This window comes from Urocitellus parryii, chromosome 1 (genome assembly GCF_045843805.1).
Source record: "Urocitellus parryii isolate mUroPar1 chromosome 1, mUroPar1.hap1, whole genome shotgun sequence".
NCBI classification, from domain to species: Eukaryota; Metazoa; Chordata; class Mammalia; order Rodentia; family Sciuridae; genus Urocitellus; species Urocitellus parryii.
This window is the reverse complement of record NC_135531.1, coordinates 107,809,354-107,836,431: the sequence shown is the minus strand read 5'-3', so window position 1 is coordinate 107,836,431 and position 27,078 is coordinate 107,809,354. Positions and strand designations below refer to the sequence as shown.

At 39.0% G+C, this 27,078-nt stretch overlaps 2 protein-coding genes across 6 annotated transcripts in view; both read left to right on the top strand.

The window, feature by feature from the left end:
• The window catches only part of LOC144255993 (solute carrier family 12 member 2-like), a 110,736-nt gene extending 101,472 nt beyond the window's left edge, over positions 1-9,264 (top strand). The window contains exon 8 of the transcript XR_013344028.1: positions 9,018-9,264. The gene's annotated coding sequence lies outside the window, so the exon portion shown is untranslated. The remainder of the gene's footprint in view (positions 1-9,017) is intronic.
• On the top strand, positions 42-22,806 carry LOC144256000 (cortexin-3-like). 5 transcript variants are annotated; one of them, XM_077801191.1, is made up of 4 exons: positions 42-2,135; positions 12,630-12,981; positions 16,815-16,936; positions 21,091-22,806. In XM_077801191.1, exon 4 carries the CDS (start codon positions 21,190-21,192, stop codon positions 21,412-21,414), a length of 225 nt encoding a protein of 74 aa, XP_077657317.1. In that variant the 5' UTR covers positions 42-2,135; positions 12,630-12,981; positions 16,815-16,936; positions 21,091-21,189; the 3' UTR covers positions 21,415-22,806. The 5 variants fall into 5 exon arrangements, with proteins under 5 accessions (XP_077657317.1, XP_077657320.1, XP_077657322.1 ...); XM_077801194.1 differs by lacking the exon at positions 42-2,135 and adding an exon at positions 10,166-11,402; XM_077801196.1 differs by lacking the exon at positions 42-2,135 and adding an exon at positions 11,466-12,535.
• Positions 22,807-27,078: the final 4,272 nt, after the last annotated feature.

Here is a 27,078-nt window from a genome sequence, read left to right as displayed (position 1 = left end):
TATTTATGGAGGGCCTTCCACATGCCATAGTCTATTTTAGACTTTTGGGTTTGTATCAGGGGTTACATACAATTAGAGAGACAGAATGTAAGTTATGTAAAAAGTTACTCATTGAACAAAATTGTTCCCCTTGTAAAGAATCTAAATTTGGGTGATTCTGCTGAGTCACGGATGGCAATAGTTTAATACTGACGTCTCCATTGTTGGGAAATGGTAGCTTCTGGCTCAGGAATTAAAACAAGGAACTTTCTATCCACATCAAGAAACAGTCTAGAGAGTAAACATGTCCCTAGAGTCCAGCTGCCTCTGTTTAAATTCTTCTTTCACCACTTTCATCTGTGTAATATTGAACAAGTTATGTAACCAGGCTTTGCCTCAATCTCTATAGCTACAAAATTATGAAAACAATATCTATTATATTTGTGAGGACTAAATAAATCATTACGTGTAAAACACCTTAAAGGTGTTTGTCACATAAGTGAAAAATTCAACAAAAATAATTAACATATACATACAGGATCCAAGATAGAGCTATTTCTTTAGGGTTCCAATTCTAATTTGAGCATAGGAAGTAGGTTTTTAAATTATATTTGCATTAGGACTTGCTAGATTTACACAGAAATGAAATATTATAATTTACTTTATCATGGGAAGATGTGCTATGGTCACTGGTGCAATCAGGAGGAAAAAAAAGTAATGATTATATAATAGCTTTTACTTGTATAATCACACACTTGGGTACTTCTACATACCAGGAACTATTCTAAGCCCTTTTATATAAATTTAACTCATTTAATCCTTATAACAACCCTAGGGGATCAGTAAGAACTATTATTAACCTCATTTAATATATGCAAGAATGCAGACACATAGAAGTTAGAGAGATAAGAAAACAATGCCATCATTTGAATTGCTTTATGTCTTACTGTAGATGGTGATTGATAACACCTGGCCTCCCATTAGATCCCCTTATTTTATGTTTATAATCTATTCATTTAATTTTTAAGCAAAGTTCCTTCTATGAATTATTCATATTATGATTTTGCTGACTGTGTATTCCATGGAGGGTCATTTTGGGACAAGGCCACATTGGTGGAGGAATGGTGGATAAGTGGTTCCTGGAGGCCATTAAGATGGATCAGTGCACTAGCCGGCACAAATGACAATTGCTGACAATAGAAATACTTTTGAAATTATGATCAAAAGTATGAAAAATACAAAATGCTCAAGGTGCTTGAACACAAGATACTAGTCGTTTTATGGTGAAGCTTTAAGGGCAAAAACTCACCTAACAAAGTTCCACAAGAAAGTTTCCTCTGGAGGCATCCATGGAAGCAGCATGATTTATAATTATGCCCTGAAATGACTCTTTATTTAGGTCTTCACAGTATAGACTTCTGCTTGAAACTCATTGAATTTATTTTCATTTTATAACCAGCAACCTTTGAAAGGAAAATAACCAGTGCTATTACCAGTCACTATGGTTGAATTGAACCAATTACTCAAATCATGTTGGATTTGAATTAGTTTTCTTTGTGTTTATGAAAACATGCTTTGTAGAATTGCATTTTCTTTCCTATCACCTTACAGTAAGAAGAAAGTGCAAGTACTTTAGAATGACAGTGTAATTCCCTATGATTGCTTTACAGGCAACCTTGAGCTATTTTGATATTCCAGTGGGTTGTGGAAAACACTTCTGGATAGTTGATATTTTCAACTTAAAAAATAAGATTATGTGTGGAACTTGTTACTGTGTTTCATCCACAATGGACCTGATTCTTCTGTCTCCAGACAGTGCTGAGCACACATGCTGGCTCTGAGAAGTTCCTACACAAGAAAAAAATGCTTCATAGATTGATTCCCACCACACTGTAGAGCCTTTGCCCCTCTGATTTCAACAGCTGACTCTGTGGGTGAAAATTTGAGAAAAATAATAATGTAGAGTTACTCCCATTTCCTTCTCTCTTTGAGAGAAGCAGACGATACTGCAAAATATCTTCCTAAAGAACGTCCAAGGAAACTAAAACTTCAGTCTTCTAATTTTCTTTCTAAAGTGATGCTGGAGCCATCCTAGCTTGACAAGGTGGAGAGTTCTTGAAGGGTTTGGATTCCCTCCAATTATGCTGAAGGACATGGTAAGTGCTTTGGAAAGCTTATCCCAGCATGGGAAGAGAGGTGGGGAGGGAGTTTTCTTGTGGGCATTTGATAGGTATAGAATCATAGAATTTTAGGTCTCTTGGGGGCCTTGTCATTTTAACAGCTGGGGAAAGTGAGACCTCAAAGTTGACTGGCTTAGGACAGCTTTGTCCTAAGTGTATGAATCCTTGCACCACTTTGCTTCCCATAGATCATGACCAAGAAGGCCCAGGAGTGCTCAAGTAATTCTCAATCGTCTTAGCAGTGGGTTTCAGTGCTCTGAATGCATTATGCCAAAATTGTAAAAGATTTCTTCTAAACTGTGGCTTGCATGCATTCTAATCTTAATGTAGCCAGACACTCAGAAATCTTCTCCCTGAAATAAAGGAAACTCATATCCTTCCAGTAGCGCGACATTGATTGCCTTCTTTATTGATGTCTCCCACAGTGCGACATCACTGAGATGGAGTGTGGAGCTCTCTTTTCGTTCCGTACTAATTAGAGTTCAGTTTTGAGAAGTCATTTTATGGTGGAAAACATGAAAATGGAAGATATTGATGGAAATGCATCTTTCTTTCAAGTTGTACTGATTTTTGTAGATTATAGGTCAGACAACCTATTCCCCCAGCCAACCCCTGACCCAATGCTATGCTCCATCCAAAAGCACCTAGACACCTCTAATGCAGCACTCTAACCCAAGATGAATTTAAGGGTCTAAATGTAAGGAGTGGGAGCAAGGGACCAAGGAGATTCAACTACCTGCTTGGGCAAGTAATCTTGCCATATGGTTCACTTCAGGACCCATATTAACCTCAGAACCCTTAAATCCATGCAGGAACTAGAACAGGCTAGTCCTGTTAAAGAGCACTGACTTTAGATATGAGGTTTTGTTTGCTTCTTTTTCTTTTGGTTTTTGGAACAGAGAGATTTTCCTCTGTGCCCTCAGGAAAGCATTAGGCTTATGTTCTGAAAGGAGAATGAAGCAGCAGAAACAATAAACAACATTCTCACCTTGTGGAGTCTCCAGTAGTTTAAATTAACACACTTATTAGAGACATTGCTGCCCTTTTAAAATGCCAATTCTACATGTATCCAAGTAAGAAGGGTTGATGAAGGTCACGGAGGTTATGAGAAAGATTTCAGGTGTACTAGCCAATCAGATAAAAGCAGTGAAACAATAAAAAATGGCATGAGAGAAGAAGGAAGACAAATGAAAATAATCTCTGATTAACAAACAAGCTATTCCTGAGTCATTGCACATTAAGACAGAATTTTGAAAAAGAGGCACATAAAAAATTCTAAGGACCTCAGACCAGAGGAGGCAGGGTGGTTGCCTCACTGTGGAGGTCCAGCTCATTCCCTGCCACCCACTTTTCATCTCACCCAGGTCACACTTTCTTTCTGCCCATTTTCTGGAACAAGACATTTTTGCAGAACAAAGGAGCAAACTTCAGATTTGAGGCAGTCTACAGTCTTTTACTGTTTATACCCACCTTCTTTGCCTACTAAGGTTCTTTCAGAGACCCTTATCAAACTTTATTTTGATAACCTGTCATTTTTATTTATCTTTGGCCTGCAGAGAAGTGAGAAAAGATGTTTTAAATGTGATCTTTGTGTTCCTGAGCAAATCATTTACCCTCTCCCAACCTTGGCTACATGGCCATCAAATTGGAATAACAGTATTATGTTTCCTGGGATGTTGTGGCTCCTGTAAGGTACTGAGTTGATAATTGATCCATTAGGGCTAGAGCCAAGGTGTGGGAGTACATCTGGGAATGTCCAACTGTGCTATTGCCCAGTATGAAAGATGTAGGTTCTGAGGTTGCACAAGAAGGGAAATGTGCTAATAGTTGCATTGTGCTGAACCAAAATGGGCGAATGCTATGATCCAAAAGAGAACCCAGTCAGACAGAGACTAGAGAAAACAAGTAAACCCAGGCATCAGAAGCCAAGGTCAGGCTAGAAACGAAGGGGAAGCAGGGAGGCTTATGCAAATGTCCAACCAAGAATCCGTGGAAATGGAGCAAGGAGGAAGTACTAGTGCAGGAGGAAGTTCCAGGATGCGAGACAGGGGAAAGAAAGGCTGTCTTGTGAGCATCATCTAAGGATATTCACTGTGTGGAGGGTAAAATTCAGGTTAAATGTAGTGCCAGAGAGTGTCACTGGCCAGGAATCTTCCATGTTCCTTCCTAGGAAAGAATCATATTTCTCCCTATTAAACTCAGGTGGAATCACTAGATTTGTTTTGTCTCATGCAATCTGAACCTCTTGATAAAGTCCTTAAGAGCCAATACATGCTTTGCATATTCTGGTTTCCCTCTACCCACATCTGATACTCTTGCCTTTCCACCTGGGTCTTGGAATCAGGAAGATGATGACATAGAAGCAGAGTCCCCAAAGGACCCTTAATGAATACATAGCAAGAAATAAACTTTTGTTATTTTCAAGTCACTGAAAAAAAATTTAAATCCCAGAATTATCTAGCCTCTCTTGTCTGATATAAATGAAGATTACTAGTTGGAGGCTAGTAATGAATGGTTATGCCTTGTTAGACTTATTTTACTATGACAGGCAAGTATGGCAATGATATTACAAGAGAAAACAACTGGGGGAAAATCCAATTACAATGGTTATTTAGGACAATTTGTAACAGAGAGTGAAGTCTCTGGGTAAATTTGTTACTTCTCCAAGAATCATAACCAGTCAAGTGAAAAATAAATTAATAGGAGACCCAGGCATTTTTATTTTCATGCACCTTATAACCTTCCAGAAGTCAGCTCTCTCTCTCTCTCTCTCTCTCTCTCACACACACACACACACACACACACACATTACTTTTACTGGGTATAAACATGTAAAAGGTTCCAATTCTTACCATTGTAAAAATTCAAAGTCTGAGAAGAAGAAAGGTACAAGGTTGAGTTTTGTTATTGTGATATGGGATTATTATTATTGTTATTAATGCTGTTGTTATTGTTTTTGTGCTGTTGTTATTGTTTTTGTGGGGAAAAGAGCAGTTGTTTAATGGAGTTGCAAAAATATATTTCATTCCTCTTTGTCATATTTAGTGTCCCTAGCCAGGTAGTTTTTGAATGGGTAAGATTTGAAGCGAGAAATATAATTCATTATTTTGAATAAACAGATGGCTTGGGGAGGGTTGTGGTTCTGGAGTGATGGACTGCGTATGGGGAAGGTTTTTTAGAACAGATGCAAGAAATCGTAATCTGATAGATAAACAAGTCGTGGATTCCGTCTCTAGGAGAAAACCAAAACAGAGCCCCAAAAGCCAGGAGAGCTCATCTCAGGACACAGAGGCTAATTCTCAAAGGCAGGGCCAGGGAAGAGGTGACTGTTTAATGATAAATGGGCCAGACTGCCTCCTGATTTGGCCTAGGAGCATGAGCATGTACAGGCAGCAATGGGGAGATTTTTCTTCATTCCTTTTCCATTTGCAAACACAGCTTTTCTTGTCTTACACATTAGTAATCCATAGTTCACTAAATATCATCTCAGCATTTGACCCAAGCCCCTAACCACATTCATGATATACAACACCAATCGCAGGGCTATGAGCAACACTAAATGTTCATTTTTCTCAATTGACCCAACATCTACTTTTAAATTAAGAAAAATGTTGAGAACAAAAGCAAGGACCCTTCCTGAAAGTAGTGCTGAAGGGCGTTCTCATGAGAAGGAAAGAAAACAGAGGTGAGACTTTGCTAATATCTGCTCTCTCCCAGGTTATTTTAAAAGCACTATTCTTGAGCATTTCAAATGAAGTGTTGCTTTTTTTCACGGCACTTTGAAATGTTTCCCGACTTGTATTCAGTCCTTATTAATTTATTGTCCAGTGTTTTTACCTTTGTGTTAGAAAAATACTCTGAAAATTTTGAAGTATATGCTATTACATTTGTCTGTGTATAATTGCTGCAAAAATGCAGTTGATATTATGCGGGTTTGGGGGATGGGGGTGAAGCAAGGTGGTAGAGTGCTTGCCTAGCTTGTGTGAGCGTTAATCCCCTAGCACCACCAAAAAAGAGGAAAAGAAGAAGGAAGGAAGGAAGGAAGGAAGGAAGAAAGAAGTGAGGGAGGGAGGGAGGAAGGAAGGAAGGAAAGAAGGATAGGAGGGAGGGTGGGCGAGCATCACCTTGAAATACAAAGTTTTTTAGATTAAATGTGATCTTGAGTATTTCAGCCAAACAATCATCCTGAAAGGATTTTATTTTTCCAAATTTAAAAACAAAAGCATCCAGCTTTTTTTTTTTTAAAAAAAAATCAGCAATGGAAAAAATCTCATCAAATACATAATTAATGTGATATTATTCTAGTACTAATGATATATAATCTACTACATAGCTTTATTTGAACATTTCTGAAATTCAAAGGGTTATAAATACATGCACACATAAATAAATGAACAAATAAATAATTAAGTTGCAGTTAGATATATAAATGGAAAAATAAGAAATACAAATAAAACAACTGATGTCTGATTGATATAAAAACCAGGGCCATAGCTTAGATTTTTACTGCACTGCATGTGATTACAGTAAATCACATTTTAAGTGCATATGAGATGTTTGAGGAAGATGGAGAAGAACTGGCTTTACTTATTGGCAAAAAGGACTAAAACCTAGTGGGGACACTCTAGATATTCCAGGAAGACCCTTGTCCTTAAAGAATCATCCATTCCTTTGACACTAGTGCCTAAGATGCCTGGGTTTAAGGCGAGGCTTTTATATATTGTTTTCTTTAATAACTCAAGGAGAAGGAATTTAAACAGTTGCTCCTTTTAGTTCTTTGGTTTTATTTTCTTCTTAATACATATTGATGCTACCCTTACTTATTTGACCAATGCTGGCATTCTCTGGGATGTTCCTGCTATTGTAACTGACAATTTAGCTCCATCTTTCCACTCTATTTCCCCAAGAGCTGCATCAGGATTCCTGCCCACTGGCAGTTGCAGCATGGTTTGGGGGATGGGGGAAGCCCTCCACCTCTCTCTAATCTGGCCTCACTTCTCATTCCTGGCCTTGGTCTTCCCTGCATGGCAGTTACTCCATTCCAACTGTAGTGGAGAGACCTGTATCTAGGCTCCACCTTCTCATTTAGCCTTCCTCCATTCATTTCTCCTCTCCTATAAAGAGACCTAGCTTCTCTCTTCCTCTTGCTCCATTCTGTTGTCTTCCTCACCTTGGGCTTTTATTCTGGTCATTGTTTTAATGGAAGGTAAAAGGGGAGAGAGGAGGGAGAAGATGTTATGTACTTTGAACTGGAATTCCAGGTAGAGGATCCCAGGGCAGGACATAAGGATTTTTCCTAATGATGGGTTTTTCAAAGAAGTTTTTTGTTTGTTTTTTAAGTTATAGAAGGACACAGTAGCTTTATCTTATTTATTCTTATGTGGTTCAATCCTTGAACCCAGTGCCTCACACATGCTAGGCAAGCACTCTACCACTGAGCTACATCCCCAGCCCTCAAAGAAGTTTTTATACAAAATGTTAAGCTTAAGGCTCTCTTCCACCATTAAAATGGTTCCTAGGACCAAATAATCTAGGGAAAAAATTCAACTATATAATTTTTCAGTGTAGTCTTCATATGTCCTACATATTTAATTATAATTAATCTTATCCGAGATACAAATTGTTGGCCTGACTGAATTAAATTATCTGAGCCTAGGCTTCCCCAAATATGCATGCTTGAAAAGCTCACAAGGTAGTTTCATATTACATAAAACAGAAATATAGATGATGTATAATATTTATACTTACTATATATAAATATATAACATACTATTTACTTGCAAAATTATAAATAGTAGGCCTCCACCAGTTTGGGACACAGAATTGAAAGAGAAAGATGTCGCCTCACTATCTGCCTATTTTAATAAGATGTTATATAACTGAAATTCCTGATTGTTCCCATTTGTTTACAGAAATATCTGTAAAGTTAAATACTTTTCAATTAGCAACTAAGTATCTAACCTAGATGATGTATCAGGGAGGCAGCTGAGGTTTGCATTCAATGACCATATATCAGAACTTCTGTATATTACCACTTCCTTGGTTTCCTCATATCAGAAACTGAGATTGGTTTTTCATGATTTTTTTAAACAAGCATTTTAAACTGCTTCATTTGATATTTTTCTCCTCTGGGTGTTTTCAAATTGATTTTTCAGTGGAAAGATGTTCCATTCCAGAATTTTGTCAGGTATTAAAGTCAAGCTAACAGGTCAGTTATTCCCAAGTATGTTCTATTTCATTTTCTCAATCATCTTAATGTCCTGGGCTGCTCTGAGCTCACACTGTCCACACAGTCTAGTTTCTTTCCTAAAAATGCAGCTGTTGAACAGAAGGAAAGAACAGTTCCAAAATGATGGCATAAAAATTTAGAGGGATGGTTTGTATAAAACTCTAATTGGCACTTTATATGACATTTTAAAGGCATTAAGTATTTCAAACCCATTAAGAAAATTGTTATTATTATAAAAGTCACTTTAAAAGAATAAAATTACCCGCCAGGCTGCTAACTCCAAAATATTTCCTTTGAGCAGTGAATAATTCATAGTGATGGTCTTATGCTTTCATACTATAATTAAAATTAATAACTAAAATTCTGCAAATATTGTCTTTCAATAGAACCACTGCGATATATTTTGTGCAATTGTTCCTTCTTAGGGCTGGAGATCAGCTTTTTTTATGAGAATGATGTATTTTCTTTCTGTATGCTTTTTTATTTTGATTACATAGGAAAGAATGAACAAACTTAATTTGGTAGGGCAATCTACAATCTTCACAAGTATTAAATTCCATCAGTGTTTTCTTTTTCTCAAGTGCATTTCCACTGAGTTGCAACATTGTTCCTCCTCTTTTCTATTCTAGATTCATCAGCTTCTAATTGAGTATTCAGTTAACACAGATGTAAGATGTGCAGCATTGTGTTCAAGAAAAGATCAAATCAGGAGGCTGCCAATTGGACTTTAACCTGTTTGCTTTTAATAATGTTTAAATATAGATCCCAATTTGTAAGCTTGGTTTAAATATTATTAAATTTTCTCCAGTGTTTCTTTGTACTTCAAATGTTTATTGACCTGTGAAGATAGATATGGATGAATAAACTTACCCTTCAACCTGGATAAATCAATGGGATATTAGAAATTGAATATTCTTGATATTTTAAAAAAGGTTTGTATTACATGGTGTGATGATTTTCTTTTCTTTTTTTCTTTTTTTTTTTTTTAACCAAGGAGATAGAAAAGTAAAAACAACACACCTAAACTGGCTTCTACTTCTTTTGTAGTGGTGAGGTCACGAACATGTGCCCTAGCCTGCCTGTTTTCCCACACTCATTTCATATTTGCTAGTAGTTGATGAACAATCCTTGGCTTGAGCCTTGGAAGGCAAAAGGAAGTCTATGAAGACAGAGAGCAACAACAAGAGGAACCTGATGGGTTGAAGTACCAGTTCCTGCCACTCACATCAACTCTTGTATTCTTCAAGGGAGTGGTCAGCATTGTCCAGTGCTGCCAAAGAGCAAGAAAAATAAGCACTAATGGTTTTCTTTTGCTTGAGCAAGTGGAAGCCACTGGGAATTTTGAGAAATCCCGGGTGCTGTAGTTGCTGGGCAAGTGTGAAGGGGAAGGTTAGGAAAATGGAATATGCTGGAGGAGGCTAGTCTGTCAAGCTCAGCCACCATCTCCAGGAGTTGTGCTCCTCAGGGCCCTGACCAGAGAGCTTCCCAGTGTTGTCCAGTGAACAACCTGAACAAGCTTAAGCAGGGAGTGAGCACCCATTGTGTCTATTCTTTGCAATACCTAACATGAGAGATATGACATTGAGTGTGAATTTAATGAACATTTTTTTTTTGAATAAGCAAAAGCAAGAACCGACACAGAAGAAGGAAGAAAAGGATTTTACAGTCTAGTAATCAAACTATTTTGAAGATTATGCCAAGGATTTATTTAATTTTATTTTAAGAATCACGCAGTCAGAAAGAGACATCATCATCATCATCATATCAATGACAACATTTTTTTTTTTTTGGCATAAAGCCTGATAGCTTAGGTAGCCTTTTTTCCATATTCATTGTCTAAATCTTTGTAGAAAAGGGCTTCAAAGAACATCCAGGAAAGAATTATAAAATAAGAAACATTAAAGGTGGGTTGGGGATATAGCTCAGTGGTAGAGCACTTGCCTAGCATATGTGAGACTCTGGGTTTGATCCCTGGTGCTGCAAGGAAAGTACTTCAAATGTGTGACTTAAATCAGAATGTAGGAATTTCCTAAAGTAGATTTCTAACTGACTTTGACTCATGATGTTGTATGGTTAAAGAGAAAGACTAAATTAACATGCAGTAGTAACCTAAAGTCAGGATGTATAAGCAGAAGTGTAGCATATTTATATGTCATGAAATCAGCCTATTTCATTGCACTTTCATGTGAGTCTATAGCAGTCTGAGCTCCAGAATGAAGCTATACCAGAAAGCAAAAAATTGGGGGAAGAACTTATAGAAGAGCTATAAAGATTATTAAAGACCAAAGATACAGGGCTTCCTATGAAATGTTCAAATGGAATTTCATAAATCCTTATTCATTGTTTCAGAATTCATGATGATTCATATAATGTAGCTGCATAAGGGGAAAGGTGGGCTGAGCCCAATAATTTAGATTATAATTATCTTCTAAAAGAAATATCCAAACTTGACTCCAAGTACACAATACCAGATCTTCATCAACTGTTCTTTGGTTTATTTGGTTCAGCTTCTTTGCTGGGAAAGAGCATTCCAACAAAATTTTACGGTGGTTTAAGACTAATTTTTGCAGCAAGAACAAAAAGAAAAGCGCCAACCCACTTAGTCTAAGTAAGCATTGGAGGAGTGAGTTTAAACAGAGGTTGTCACAGGGGGTTATGGAATCTGTGTCCCTGGAGAGTTTTAAAAATAGGCTGAGCACTCATCCCTCTCACTAACATTAGAGATGGTCTCAGCCAGTGTCATAGCTAGAGGACAGCCCCAGGCCCTCTCGGGTTCCCTTCCACCTCTATGAGTCCACAAGCTAAAACAATATCTGAGGAGGCCTCTCTGGCAGAGTGAGCCACAGTCACGCAGGCACATTTCTGAATACATTACTTTCTGACCACATGGAATGATAAGTATATAAGTGAGGGTGGGGTCCGAATCTTTCCTTTACCGCACTCCACAGCAATTGCCAAGACAGGCTGCTCCCGCCACCAGCACCATCTCTCGGCTCTAAGCACAAGGGAAACCAGTTAGTATTGAACCATGGTGCTCTGTTGGATTTCATTTGTCACATCATGTTATGGTGTGTGTGTTTGTGTTTGTGTGTGCGAGTGCGCGTGCTCATGCATGTCCGTGTGCATGCAGGCGCATGTGAAACTAGAGTAAGTAAAACTAATCAGAAAGGAAATTCAGTTAAAAAATCAGAAAAACACATAGGGAAAGAGCCTTCATGTTTTCTTGAGGGTAGACTCTGACGTCAAGCAGTTGATGCTAATGTTAGATCCTAACACTTAGCATTTGATTTGAAAAAGAGCCTCCTTGGGTCTGAAGCCTATTCGGAATTGTTGCCTGTTGTTCTCAGATAGGGTTTCCTCTTAGAAGACCAGCTCTGTTCCTCTCCTGGTGCTGCTTGGTAATGGCCACTTTCTCATAGGGACCGAGGTGGCAGCATAGCTAACAGGCACGGAGGTAGCTTTAAATATCACCGCACCCCATCATTTGGTGGGTGGGTGTGTTGTTGCTAACTGTGCTTCCACTTCAACAAAGAAAGTGGTGAGTTGCCAAAAAACAAAGATGTTCCATCTTAAGAATTATGCGGAACTCTTTCCAGAGAGGCATTATTTTTTTTTAAGCATTTTATCCTAAAATACTTTCCAAATTTATTTAGACATTATATCCAAGGAAAGTAATTTCAGTATCGTGCCATGCAGCTTGAGTCTGTGAATGAGAACAAGTCTCTGTCAACAGAAATATATCTTGATTATTCACCAAGTGGACCCTGGTGGCCTGTGTGGGGTGGGGGACCTGCCAAGGCCATAATTAACCTAGCTAACCAAAGACACATCAGACCTGGCAAACTGCAGCCTAACAAATTTGCAAACAGGTGGTGAAAATATGATTTGGTTCTTTTTAAATTGTTCTTTCCTATTTGCTTCCCATAAAATGCTGCTTTTTTGAAAGGTCACTTTAGTTTTCTTTAGGAAAAGGAGCCTCCATCTCCCAAATCCTCAGATGATGCCCTTCCCTAGAAGTCTTTCCATTAATTGAGTTGGCCTGAAGGTCATAAACCACAATCAATATGGAGGCTGGTTGCTGCAAGGTGCTAATTGACATCCCCAAAGAGGAATAGTGTCAACAATCAATAGAGAAGACAGAGCACTGGTAGATTTATGGCTTTGATTTTGAAAAGGTATGGGAATGCCCAGTGATGTTTTCCCCCCCCGTACTCCTTTTGAATGTTAATGCTTTCTTGAAGATGATTTCAGACACACTGCTAGGATACTGCCTCTACTCACTGAAGCAGAATCCTCTGAAGAGTTGCTGAGGCAGAACTGAAATCATGGCTCGCCTCAAAGAAGCAGCTGTATTGGCCGCTAATGATGCCTCACACAGAAAGACGATGCTCCTTTAACTCGGGGTTTTAATGGGAAGTTTCTAAGCCTGAAACAACAGCTTCGGATCTGGGGTGTGCCATCAGCTGCTCGCAGCTACCACTGTCTTCTGCTTTAACACGGCTTGTTCGGGAAGAATGGAAACTAAAGAGGCTTCTAACTACCTGTAACTGTTCCACCAGGAAATGGATCAAGTGTTTATTCAGCCAGATCCAGGTACTTGACCATAACTGCGTCTTTGATGAGCTAATTAGATGCTTTTCTCTAACTTTACAATTTATGCATGAGCAATAATCGCATAGCTGCCTTTTGGGTCCAAGTTTTGAATTTAAATCTAGCTGTTAAAGTCTAATTAAACAGTTGCTAGGGGAAGTTAACACAAAGGGGTAAAATGTAATAATGACTTTGTTTTTAAAGCATGCTTAACTTTATTATGGTACTGATACTGGATAAAGAAGTAGAAAAACAGGCTTTTTTTTTTTCTTTTCTAAGCTGCAGTAAATTATTCTTGAAAGCTGTTTGCCCATTACAGATCTTCTCTCTCCCTTGTTTACTTAAAACATCCAACCTTCCAAAAGGCAATAAGGGTGTTTTGATTTGTTTAAAAAAGAATCACAACTCAACAACTCTTAATGAGAGCCTGACTGTCCCTGGGTTATGAGCAGTGGGTAGCTCTAGCCTTTTGAGGTATCTGCAAGCAATCTTTTTCACTACGAAACACACAAGGACAGAAACAGAAAACAGGTAGAAATGAAGGGTTCATTATTTGAAGTTAAAAGTCCCAGTTTGCTAAGAGTATCTTTAGAAAGCATGCATTACTGCCTGGCCATCCTTATGGTATTTCTCTAATGTTCTCAGCTAGACTGCAGTGTTGCCCTGCAGTTCCTTTAAAACTCTCCAAGCAGGTGTTAGGAAAAAGAGGAAGATAGAGAAGAAGCACAGCTGAGGTTGGGACTCAGGTTGAAGAGGAAGATCCCCTATTGACCCAGAGGTGACAAGCAGCAGTGAATTAGGAAGGAGAGGGTCTACTCCCGGACCTCTGCAGGCTGACTTTGCAGGGATGAGCAGAGAACAGCCCTCCCAGTGCAGCATTAGGTGCTGGCAACAGCTCCCAAACTGCCTGTTGACATTTGTAACTGAACACACATCATGTTTTAAAAATTATTATTTGTGGGCTTTCTAGTGGCCTTAGGTCTACTATTGAGCATGTTAAATAACATTCACCCTTAGCCATTCTGTGAATTTGGAAGCATCAGGGTGATTGTATTGGAGTTTTATTTGGATAAAAAGAATGTAGACATTGCCTTAGATTTATTTGATTCAAAAATAAGGGAGGGGGAGGAGAGGGGGGAAGACTTACAATGTATGAAGCTCTGAAAAAGGGCCAGAAAATCTTTACCTGAAGTTCTTGACTGGTCACCAGGGCCATGTATTTTTTTTTTTTTAATTTTTATGAAACATTTTGTATCTTTATCTGTGTAACCTGAAATGCAAGTTCTTGATCACTGAGCTAATATACAGGATTTCCCAAGGATCATAGGGGAATAACTTTTGCTTATGTAGTGATCTGATTACTTAGATGATGAAGTGGCTTCTGTGGAGGGCTCACAATTGTTGGGGGCGATGTATGGGGTCGCCTGAGGTTCGCACACCTCGGTGGATGAGTGGGTTGAGAGTGAGGTGTACCTAGAGAGTCAGTAGTTCTACAAACAGGAATGCAGCTGAGGCTTCCTTTAGCTCAAAAAGTATCCAGTGGTTCTATTTACAATCCCTGTAATGGGTGGGATCCTGAAAATAAAATTCCATACAGGAATGCATTACTATATGGAAAACCATGTAGCCATTTCAACAGTCAGTTTCAAAACTGTTCTAGAAAAAATGTAGCACTTTGTGGAAGTTTCTCTCTTCTGGTCACTGCAAATTTAGTTCTGACTAGCTAGCCAATGCCCTTCCTGTTAGTCTACAGATTAATCTCTTTAGTCTGCCAGGTAAATGTAAATAAGGTGCACAGAATGTCTTTGTAGGACAAAGTGTCCTGTCAATGTAAACTGGACAAGCCCAGGAGTGTTCTTGCTCAATGGATGGGCTGTTTTTTACGCCTACTTTTAAACACATGTCAAGTCACGGAATTAAGTTTTTGGCCTAGAAGTTTTAAAAATTAGGTATAGCAATTATGTGATTTAGGAGTACTTAAAACACAGGCAACATTGCTTAACTGCACTCTTCTTGCCACTAACAGCAGAAGGATGACAACTTTTAACTCATTCCAACATGTAAGAGAAATACTTGGTCCCTCTTGCATCCTTTGTAGGAAATGGGGGTGTCACTCTTTTTATTACTGGTTTTTATGATTTGGGGCAGTTTATAAATCTCCATTCCTTTCTGTGCTTGGTTGCATAACAGAGATTAGAAATAAATCTCATTTTGCATAAAAATGATAGAGAAAACACTCATATATTAGCACTTGGTTATTAAATACCCACTATGTGCTCAACAGGGTTGCACATATACTGCAGCTGTGGTCACTGTAACACATTCCATGAGGGTGAGCCCTTGAGTCAATGACCACAAAAGTAAGGAGAGAACAAGGTGCCAAATGCACTTAACTGATTCTGTTTCTGTCTCTTTAAAAATAAGAAAAGAGGCAAGTCATTGCTTTAGGATGTACTTTCTTCATAAAAAGCACTTTTCCCTTCTGTGAAATTATGTAATGAGATGTTAATAAAATAAAATGTCCAAGGTATTCGAGCCAGAGCAGGGTATGTGTTGACATGAATAGCCTCCACACACAACTTTAGGATTTAGTGTATTTTAAATGGCTGCCCCTCCCAATCACAAAATAGACAGGGTACAAATGGACTGACCTCTTCAATAGAAGGGTAACTGCCTACGTCTGGCTGATCTTTGTTTTTAGGATCCCACCCATCTGTATGGTAGCCAAGGAAAATTTAAAGAGCCAAATAACTTATAGCTTTTCAAATCATGAGAGCTGTGACTATTAAAGTGCTATTGTGACCCAAGCTAGCTATGATTCTTTGAAACAAGATCTATTTCTCATACTGGGTCTGACATCCCAGTTCGACTGAATGACTTTTGCTTCCCCACCCCCCATTGTATCAGTTAGCTGGCACCTTGAATTTTGAGTACAGTTCTCTGGACTGTAAGGGGCAGAGATTTGATTCAGCCTATCTTCAAAGAAGCAGTGACCCCAGAATGGCAAGCAGTTCTTCAAGGAGCTTGTTATTTAGTCAGAGGAAGGTGTTGTTTAGTAAGAGGAAGTGACAACTCATCTAGACTTGTCACTGATCAATGCTGCCCCAGTGCAGGAAATCTCTGGAGGCGGAGCAGGGAGCACCCCATCCTCGGTGAGGGGGATACATAAGATCCCACGAAGGAGTGGATATTTGGTGACAACTCAGAAGGAGGGGGAGGACCCCCCAGAAGTGGGAAGAGGAGGTGGCAGTGAGCACTATGAGGTGGGAGCCTGTAGGTGTTGGAAGACCAGCAGGTGAGATGGAGCCAGGGAATGGGCAAGATGAAGCCCTTCTCCTTAGGTGCCCCAGAGTCAATTACATATATTCACATCAATACTTTGGTCATTTTACTGGACACCATATGTGATTTGACATTTGTTCCTTTTTAAACTTACGAAAATAGATTAACGTCTTAGGAAACTCCATAAGAGTGTGTCTGCTCTGTGGTCCTGGATACATCAGGGCATCAGGTGCACGGGGGTTACTGGGCTATGGACACTGGGGCACATGGGTCTTCTGGAGGAGGAATGGTCAGATCTGGGCTTTGGACGATGGACCAGGATGCAGTATGTAGAAAGTACAGGCAAAGGAAGAGGAACACACTGAAATCACTGAAATTAAAGTAAGTGGCTAAGAGAGAGAATGGCTACGGCAAAGATGAACTGCTTGCACGGGGATTCCTAAGTAATTCAGGGTGTTTCACACTTTGTCTGCATTATGGGGTCCACAGAGCTTGACTTGTGAAAAAAAAAGATGTATTTTATGATTTTTTTTAAATGGCATCTTTTAATTTAGGTTTTCTTGGTCCAGTATTAAAATTAGACTTTATTTCCTGAGCACACACAAATGGACCCAGCCAAGGGAAGACACAGATGCACTGCGTGATGGGCAAAGCCAGTCAAGATTAAAACACTGCCGTGAGTAACTGTGGTCCTTCTTTATACTTTAAAATAACTGCCATTTGTTATTAGCAGGTCTTATGATGGTCATATCAAAATCTTTTGAAATGATTTATTTTCACTGTTCATATAAAAGAAAGATTTCATTATTTAGCTAAAAACAATCATGAACATTCTCTAAGAACCATTTTTATCAAAGAGAAAATTTTACTTTGAGACACATTTTTAAATTTTTGTGTCTTTGAATGTTTTCATATTGTGATAGCCAAGTGATTAAATTTATTTCTTTTCCTCAATCTTAATCTGATGCTTCCTTTAACTTGGACATGTTGTTGAGCTTTCTAAATTTGTAAATTATTCACTATCTGATTATAGGTTTAAAATCAAGCAGGCTCTTCCAGGGATTTCAAATAGTCCTAAGCAAAATTGTGAAGAAGTGGCATTTGTTTCTGGATCTCTTTATCCTTTTACCCGTCTTTAACCAGCTGCTGGTCATTTCTCTCTTTCTGCCTGTCATCTTTCATCCTCCCCCAGGTCTCTCCTGTTGGGCCACCTGCTCATGGCACCCATGTCTCCCCGATCCTTCTCCTTTCTAGCAGCCCCTCATTCCCAACAAGATCTTCCTTTTATCTACTATATTTCCTTTCTCCAACCTCCTACTTACCACATTTCACAGTCCTCACTGACAAATCCCTGCTATTATGTTAATGTGTCACTTTCCTTGGTAAAATACTGCAATTTAATAGGAGGCTTTGATTATTTAACCAAAAGAAGTTATTTTAGTGAGAACTTGAGCACCGTGGTATACCTGAAGGAGGAGAGGTTTACAATTCACAGTGTGCTATAGAGTTTTCAAAATGCTCAATTTGGTTTATCTGGAAGGGGCTAGGGATGAAAGAATGTATTTATTAGCAGGCTTCTGAAAATGTGGTCAGATTGCAAGGAAGGCTTAGCTATACTTTCACCTCTTGAAATTAATTGATTAATTAATTAAAATGTGGTGCTGGGATTGAATCAGGGTGTTGCACACGCTAGGTAAGTGTTTTATCATGGAACCATATCCTCCCACCATCTCTTGCCTTTTAATAAGCAAAAGGTGGTAAGACTGCATATTAAAACTGATTTTTTAAATCATCCTGATAGTTGGCATTCCTGTGAAGAAAGTGATTTCCAGAACGTTCTAGAGGAAACCGGAAGAGGGTGATGTGGCAGATGATCCAAATCAGAACAACTAGGCGATTTGCTGGGGCCTCTGGATTGTTTGCCAATCATTGCAGCCCCCAAACAAGTGGTGTGTAGACTCTAGGTCCTGAGCTATGGGCTAAGCCCAGAAAGTATGAGAGTTGATCTAGGAGAAAAGGGTTTGTGTGCAGGAGGAGGCTGGGAAAGACTGCTCCTGGATGTCAGGGTGGCTCTGATCACAGAGACCAGGGGGTGGGAAGGAGGGACTGAACAAGGTATTACAACACGAATCAGCTAGCTCATGGCTGGGGTCATTCTCACGGGCCCTAGAACTCTGTCCAGCTCTTCCCTATTTTCACTGGATTCCACAGATCCCCAAATCCTGATATTATAAATTTATATAATCAATGGTCTTTGCTTTTCTTGCATTTCCTCTTTGGATTATGTAGTTTATTTTTCTTCCATAAAATCTGTCTGGAAAAAGCTCTGTTCAGAAGAGACAAAGGAAAGGACTCTGACTTCCTCTGAAATGAAGGAAAAAAATGGACACAGAATGGGATTCTTGTAAACCAACAAGGAGAGCAGGGTCAAAGTGAGGTGAACCTTCACGGGACACAAACAGGCAAGAAGGGACATGTTAGGGATGGCTGAGGCTTGAGCTACTCCCTTATCAGATGGCTTTCCCTTGTGCCAGTCTTTGGAGAATCTTATAATTGGAATGATTAAGTCCAGCATGAGTATTTTTGGTGGCTGCAGCTGGCCCTGGTCTGATATGCTGAGGAAGCTGCATTGGAGGGTCTGGCCACCTTTCCTGTTCCTTTCTTTTCTAGCCCAGTGGGAATCAATACCCAAAAATTGGAGGGTGCTTAAAAACAAGAAAATCTGAACCAAACCCCATTTATAACATCCTCCACATTCTTTTTTTAAAAAAGAGATTTATTTTTTAAACCTTTATTTATTTTTATATAATGCTGAGGATTGAACCTAGTGCCTCAGACATGTTAGGCAAGCGCTGTACCACTGAGTCACAACCCCAGCCCCATCCTCCACATCCTTAAGAAGCTTAAGAGTATCACTAGTTGGAAACTCCTTTCTCCCAGATATCCCCTTGGTAAACTGCTTTTTATAGTGTGATTCTATAGACTTTGAAGAGTCAACTTACATGCACACTGTAATTGTGATTACTATTGCTGTACGGAGGGCAGTGATTCTAAGTTGATGGAAGAAATGTTTTCATTCTTTAGGTCATACTTTCTTTCTTTATTTGGTTGCTTACTTTCTTTGAGCATAATTTCTTTGGATCCATGTTAGTTTCTATAGTTAACTCTGTTATGTAATTTTTCTCACAAATTCATAATAATTATGACCATATGACTTTCTATATGACAATGTTTAAGATGAATGCATTTTTCTTACAGAATTTAAGTTTATTTAGTTCAGTATCTTTTAATGACTTTCATTTATTGTTTTATTTGCCTTTAAAAACAAATAGGAAGTCAGGCACATACTTGCAATTCCAGAGACTAGGGAGGCTGAGGCAGGAAGATTGCAAGTTTGAAGTCCGCTTCGGCAACTTAGCAAGGCTCTAAGCAATATAGCAAGACCCCATTTCAACAGAAAAAGTAAAAAAAAAAAAAAAAAAGGGCTGGGTATGTGGCTCAGTGGTAGTGTCCCAGGTCCAATCCCCAGTAACACAAAACAAACAAACAAAAACAAAACAAAAAATACAAAACCTAGTAATATCCAAGTGCCTCATTTTTTTTTCCAGTTTTTCCTTCTCTCTCTTTCTACCAGAAGGACTTAAATGCAGGAAGCCACTGCCAAGAAAACTGTCCTTTTAATAACATTCAGTCGATTAAATCCTTTTCTGCAGCTCAGTTCTCTAGGTGCTTCCCAGGGTCAAGTATTGAACTTGGTCTTTGTTTTTGAAGAAGAAAGTAAAAGCAGCAGTAACTTGATGGTTTGGGAGTCTGAGATGCCTCCTCCCTTGGCTCAGGCAGCAGAAAGCAAAGGAGAAGCATTGTGGATTCCTTAGGGCTGCCTTAGTGCAGGGGAGACTTTGTTATCTTTTTTCTTCTTCTTTGTACACCTTTCAAAGGGTTTCTGTGGTCATTCATTTATATCATAGCACCATGAGATATGAGGCATTTCTAAATGTTTACAGCTTAGTGACCTCTCCAAAGTCCCCAACTCATGTAGCGGTGGAATGGAAGCCTGAGCCCAGAACTTAGAACACAAAGCTTCCTGAGAGAGTTTCCATATGAAGCACTTCTTTTTGCCTCTGTTTCCTGATACTTGGAAATGATACCTGAAAACAGAAGTCTCTGCTTTCAGGGAGGCTGTAGTAGAATGGCTAATATATGTTGAGTTTAGCCACAGTCCTAGCACATAGCTGGTGCTCACTTAATAGAACTGTTATAAGAACGATTTGAGAGTCATATAACTGGGGGGAGCTAGGGGAGTCTTGGCAGGGTGGCGGGCTTGGGTGTCAAGTTGACAGAAGACCCGGAGGTCAATATTAATTTGCCCATTTCTTTTTTTTTTTTTAAAAATTTATTTGAGAGAGAGAGAGAGAATTTTTTAATATATATATATATATATATATATATATATATATATATATATATATATATTAGTTATTGGCGGACACAACATCTTTGTTTGTATGTGGTGCTGAGGATCGAACCCGGGCTGCACGCATGCGAGGCGAGCGCGCTACCGCTTGAGCCACATCTCCAGCCCTAATTTGCCCATTTCTCATCTTTGATATTATAGTTGTCTTCCATGGCCATCCGTCCTGACCCTAGGTGGCCATTCTGAGGACAATCTGGTAATTTCATGTAAGAGAAAAATATTCTTCCCCATAATTATACACAATTAAGCATATCTGGTGAAAAAGAAAGCTGGTTTGCAGATTTCTACTCTCTGAAAAACATGACTGTTGCTATTTGATAGTTATTCCCTTTCCTTCCTTTTCCTTCTTCCTGAAGACACCTCAGCCTCCCCAGGGTGCAGCCACCATGATCTCAGCAGACTGATGATGGAAGAGAAGGGAACCAGGAGATCCTGTGCTTGGCCTTCTGTGGACAATGGATGGAGGGCAGCCCATCCCCTCACCCCTAGTGCCCCTTGGGAACGTGTCATCAGAATCTAGCATGTCTCTGGAGCAGAAAACAACATTTATTTTCTTGGGCATCCTCATCGTCAGGTGCTTCCGGATTCTTCTGGACCCATATAGGAGCATGCCAACCTCTACCTGGGCTGATGGACTTGAAGGCCTGGAGAAAGGGCAGTTTGACCATGCCCTTGCTTAGCAGGGGCAGAGCAAGATCTTCTCCTGAGAAGAAGAAGAGGTGAAGTGCTTCATATCTGGGCAAAGATCCCCTTTAGTCAATGTTCTGAACAAATTTTAACAATATCTTGTCCTAGGACGACCACTCATTATTTCATAAGCATGCCGTTGAATTAATCTTATTTGAAGATATTGGAAATGAAAGTTTGTATTGGTAACCAAAAATAGGAATGTTTAAATATCTGTTTTATTCAATGAATGTATATTGTTGAATGTAATTGTGAAACCCAGGGCACCAATACTGACATAGACTGCTATGAAATGAAGCCCCACTGAGCTGAACAGAGAGAGAGGAAAACTAGAGAGGTTCTATTAAGAACCTGGTTACAGGGCCAGGAAGAGACTGCCTTGCTGTAATCATGCCTCTCAGTTTGTCTTATTTCATGGGCATCTGGGTCCTGTGCAGAGGGAGGAAGACACTGCTGAGAGGACCCCAGGTGGGTATTTGTTTCCTTCTAGAGTACAGCCCTGGGAAGCCACAGGATGCTCAAGCCAAGAGATGGTTCTGTCCTTGCAAAATATGAGTGAGAATGACAGCACTTTATTTTTCAAATAAAACTGAATTCAGAAGCTATAGAGTTTCAAACAATATTTACCAAAGTATGTTCTCTATTCATATTAATAACATGTGAAGCTATACATAAGACGAATTTCCTTTCTTTACACTGATGATTGAAATAATAGGTTGCAAGTGCTGCTTCAAGTTTTTTCCCCTTAATTAAAAGCTAATTATTTAGAGAAAAACATTTTTGCAGCTGTAAGAGGAATGTGCATTTATGATTGCATATAGCCACCAAATAAAATTTTTTAAGAAGCAGCATTGTCTCCTTGAACTTCACCAAGACTAACACATGGGTGGTGAGCCGTGCTGAATGCTGAGGACTTCACATTTTTCTGAGAAAGGAGAAAGAATGAAGAGCATGAAACAGCCTGTAATTCATCCTTCTCCCATTTCATGAATGGCTCCCACAACTCATTCCGTGTGGATAAAACCTCTTCTAAGTATTGCAACAAAAAGGGAGATGTGAACACCTCTCATTCTAATTTTTATTGGTAGAAAATTTTGTACCTGAACTAAACCCATTAGGCTGCATTCATAATCCACCTTCTAATTTTCTCCTCAAATTATCAAATTTTTTATTTAAAAAAACTTTAATAAGCTAACTATGTCCCCAAAAGCCACCCTTGCCAGGTGCCATGGTATACACCTGTAATCCCAGTGGCTTGAATGGCTGAGGCAAGAGTTCAAAGCCAGCCTCAGCAACTTAGCAAGGCCCTAAGCCCTTGGCCCTGTCTCTAGATAAAATATTTTTAAAAAGTCACCTCCCAAAACTCCTTTTCTGTTTTCTTTTTTTTTTTTTTTTTTGTGTGTGTGTGTGTGTGTGTGTGTCCTGCTGCTCACGTTCCCCCTGCACTCATATTACTCCTTGATTCTTTTCTTTTTTTGTTGTTAATAAAAGTTTTATTTGAATTATAATTTACATACCATAAATTTTTGCCTTTAAAAGTATTTAGTTATTTTTTTTTAGTATATTCACAGATTTGTGTGACCTCTCTATCAAGTTCCAGAACCCTATACTTACTAATAGTCACTTTCCACCTCTCTCCCTAATCCCTGGCAACTGTTAACCTACTTTCTGTCTCATGGATTTGCCCATTCTAGATATGTCGTATGAGTGGAATCAGACAACCTTGTCTTTTGTATCTGGCTTCGTAGCATGCTTTCAAAATATATCCATGTTGTAACATTGCTTTGTATGGCCAAATATTATTCCTTTTTTTTTCGTACAGACCACATTTTGTTTATCCATTGGTTGTCATGGTCGTCCATTGGCTATTATGAATCATGCAACTGAGAACATTTGTGTGTAGGTTTTGTGTGGACATGTGTTTTCAATTCTAAAAGTAGATTGGGGGGGAACTGTGGAGACTATTTTGCAAAACAGAGTACCATTTTACATTTCCATTAGCAATGTATGAGAATTTGGATTCTTAACTTTTTCCAACTATTCAAATTACTTCCTTAGCTGTATGATTTGTAACTGAACACACCACCCGGAAGAACAATTCAGATTAAAAAGAGGGAACCTGAGATTATTGATGCCTCTAAATATCTGAAGCAAAAGGCCAGTGATTTGTGCTCACCTTGTGATCCTTTAAGCCACCTGTTTTTCTGTCTTACTAATACATGGTTTAAGTTTTCTTTTTCCTTTAAATATCCCATGTGTATCCTTATAATTTTTTTCTAATTTTCTCGAGAATCTAATAATTTAGGGAGACTTTGCTGTAAGCCTGGTGTTGCTAGCACTGTAGAGAGAGGAAAAGTTCAGGGTCAATTCTTGCTCCGGATACCTTCCTACCTTGTTGGAGAGAGAAAAAATGAAAGAAGACATATGATTAAATCATTGTTCAAATGATGAATAAGGACCTCTGACTACCTTATTCATCAGAATCATCTGGGGAGCTTCATACGCATACTAATTTTTATTATAAACTTTGTACATGTTTACGGTCGCATCAAACAACATGGAAATATATAAACAACAAGGGTCAAAATCCTAACACTTTGGGTCGCCCTAACTCTTCGGTTGCTTCTGAGGAGCTTGGTGAAAATGGACTTTACCCCAGCCTTCCATGCCCAGGGTTTAATTCTGCAGAGTTGGGCTAGTGAACAAATACTCCAGGAGGTGGGCATGGTCACTATAGTGAAGCAAAGACTCGAGAAGACATGGTTCAGTGTGATAGTGCATGTCTAAGTGCTTGGTATAATTTATGAAATAAATTAGATCTTAACCTAAGAAGATGGAGGTATTTTAGATACATGCAAAGGAAGGGAGGAGGGAGAATGAGGAAGAGGCAGTGTGGGTGTGGCTCTGGGCTGGGAGGGCAGCCTTCCTGGAGTATGTAGTTGGAGAGGTAGCTGGCACTCATATAAGAAGGACCAAGTTAGGGCTGGACATCAGAGGGTCCTAGGCCAAAGTGTAAGAGTCATCACTGCAGATTCATGAGCAGGAAAATGACAAGCAGACTGGTGTGTCGCTCCAGCTTCTGCACCCTTTTTCCGGACAACACCAGGTTCCACTTCTATAATGGGCTCGGACTGAAATAGCCATCTGCCCTCTATGAGGCCTTTGAGCCCAGGCCTTGCCAGTAAGTGCTAGGGGGGCCTCCCAAAGCCCGGTCTTCTTTCTTTCTTCCCTTGATTGCCCACTCTATTTTTGTTTTTCCTTCTCAGATTACTGCTCCATGTCCAGCCTCCCATTTCTAGGTCTCCCCCCTCCTCCCCTGTGAAGACCAAGAATACCATAACAAGTGATAAAAAGCTTTAGGCTATTCAGAGTAAATTGATCCCCCCTGTGGGAAGTGCCAACTCTCTGTTATAATTACTCTCAGCTCCTTGGGGTGAACATCATATTCTCAAAAGGTCACGGTAAGCCCTCTTTTTCCTGGCTTTTTGGCTACAGGAGTTACAGTGCAGCATTTTGCCTACCTTACAAGATATTTATAATGAGGGCAGCTGGCATTTATCGTGTATATCTGCAACTCAGGATGAAAAAAAACTTTCCCAAGGTCACTCTCTAGAATAGACCTGCCTTTTGATTCAGAAAATTATGGCAACCTCCTTATTTGTCTGAACTCTGAATCACAACCCCCATGGCTTATGCCCTTCAAGAGACCCCCAAGTTTTAGATCAACATCTTTCCCTCCAAGAGATCACTTAACATATCTTAAACACTGAATAAAAAAAGTTTAACTTGGAGTGCGAAGGAGATTAACTTGACTCCTGCTGTTACAGTAATAAACATTCTAAGATGGAGAATTCTTTTGCTATTTTTAAGGGTTAAGACTGAGGCAAAATAAACAACAATTTCAGGAGACAGAAGTTAGGTACCTCAGATGTTTATGTATACAGAAAATATGTATTCAAATTTCTTTTTTATCAGCTTCATTGTGCACTGTGATATTCTAACATGAGGATTTTATATTTAAGAATATTGATAAATTTGGTGTGATTAAAAAGTTTACTTGTCCACCATAAGGCATTATATAAAATCCTATAGTTTACAGATGTCAATTTTTATAGTTAACATATGTTAGAATATATTTAAACTTAATTATTTATAATAAATATTCCCAAACCAAAAGCAGTGAATGAAATCTGAGATTTAGTATATGTGAGATGTGTGTCATTTAAAAAAAAAATTACTCAAGATGTGTGTCTTGTTTGTTGATTTATCACAAAATTGTAGGGTTGAGTCAAGATCACTAGAAAAACTGCCCAAATCATTATCTGTGAATGCACAATCCAGGATCAAACTGGCCCATGTCAAAGATTATTTATGCTTGTTTGGGGATGGAAAAGAAGAGCTCTCTAAGCTTTGTTAGTACCTCCTGTTTCTGAAAAGGAGAAATGAATTGTTTGCAGACAGATATCTTCTCGGAAGATGGAGTCCTCCCTGTCTGGAGCTTGCTCTAGATAAATGAGCAAGGCCCAACACTTCAGTCAGCTTGGGGCCCTTTCCAAGGCTTCTTTTTATAGAATAGGATGCCCTTCTGGATTTAGTATAGAGTAGAAATTTTGGGTCCAGTTTCCTGCTCTAAGTGAATACTTATGTCTTGTCCTAAAGTGTCACACGATTCTCCCAGATCCCTCCACACCATAGCCTTTCCCAGTATCCTGATTATTGCTTCTACACTTTGCTTTAGAGTAAAGGGATGCCCAGTAAGCCATCTTTCAAGAGATTCCCATCCTTATTCTCTTTTAAGCCCTATTATCAGCTCTAAGCTCCAAGCTTATGCAAGTTTTGAAGAAATTAACTTTTCTTGGGTTCTTTGGAGTTCAAAAAGATGGAAAGAAACTGCTGTTATGTATGTTAGCTGTCTCACTTTACACATAAAGAAACTGAGAAACAGGTCATATGGCATGACCACAGTCACTGCTCTGCTCACTGGTTGTAGCTGAATCATCTTCCCTATGTGCAGTGTAGGTGAATTCCAGTTAATGAAGCTATGAGTGAAAATATTCATTTGCTAATTTAATAAGAGTTACAATAATCTTAGTCTCTTTTGGTGGTGGTGGTGGCCCATGCAAGGACATATACTATTTCTAAAAAGCCCTCATGGATGATGTACTTTGTTTTGGAATATTCAGAAGCTTCAGTTTAAGTGTGTAGGAAGCCAGAAGTATTTCCAGTTAGATTGTAGAGGATTCTTTAGCAAAGATTCTCAAAATACAGGATAATTGATTTAGGATAAGGCTTCAAAGTTTCTTTATTTCCAAACAGAATTTTGAACTGTCTTTCTTAGCTTTCAGCATAAGAAGGGAGATTATAATTTGTTTATAAAGGCTGGATACCATCCTGTCCGTAGTTCATCAAAGAGGTGCCTGGATCCCCTTGGGACACAGACAGAGCTAAAGAAGACACATAGTATAATGAAGTATCTCAAGTCTGAAAGTGCACTTTATCCTTTTCTATCCCTACCTTTGTTCCTAAATACAGCAGTCCCCTCTTGGTTGTGGTTTTGCTTTCTGCAATTTCAGTTACCTGTGATCAACTGCAGTCTGAAAATATTATGTGGAAAATTCCAGAAAAACCACACTCACATAATTTTATTACAGTAAATT

Bases quoted from the DNA above. Each gene is read 5' to 3' on its own strand.
- LOC144256000 (XM_077801191.1), top strand. From the start codon at position 21,190: ATGGATGGAGGGCAGCCCATCCCCTCACCCCTAGTGCCCCTTGGGAAC.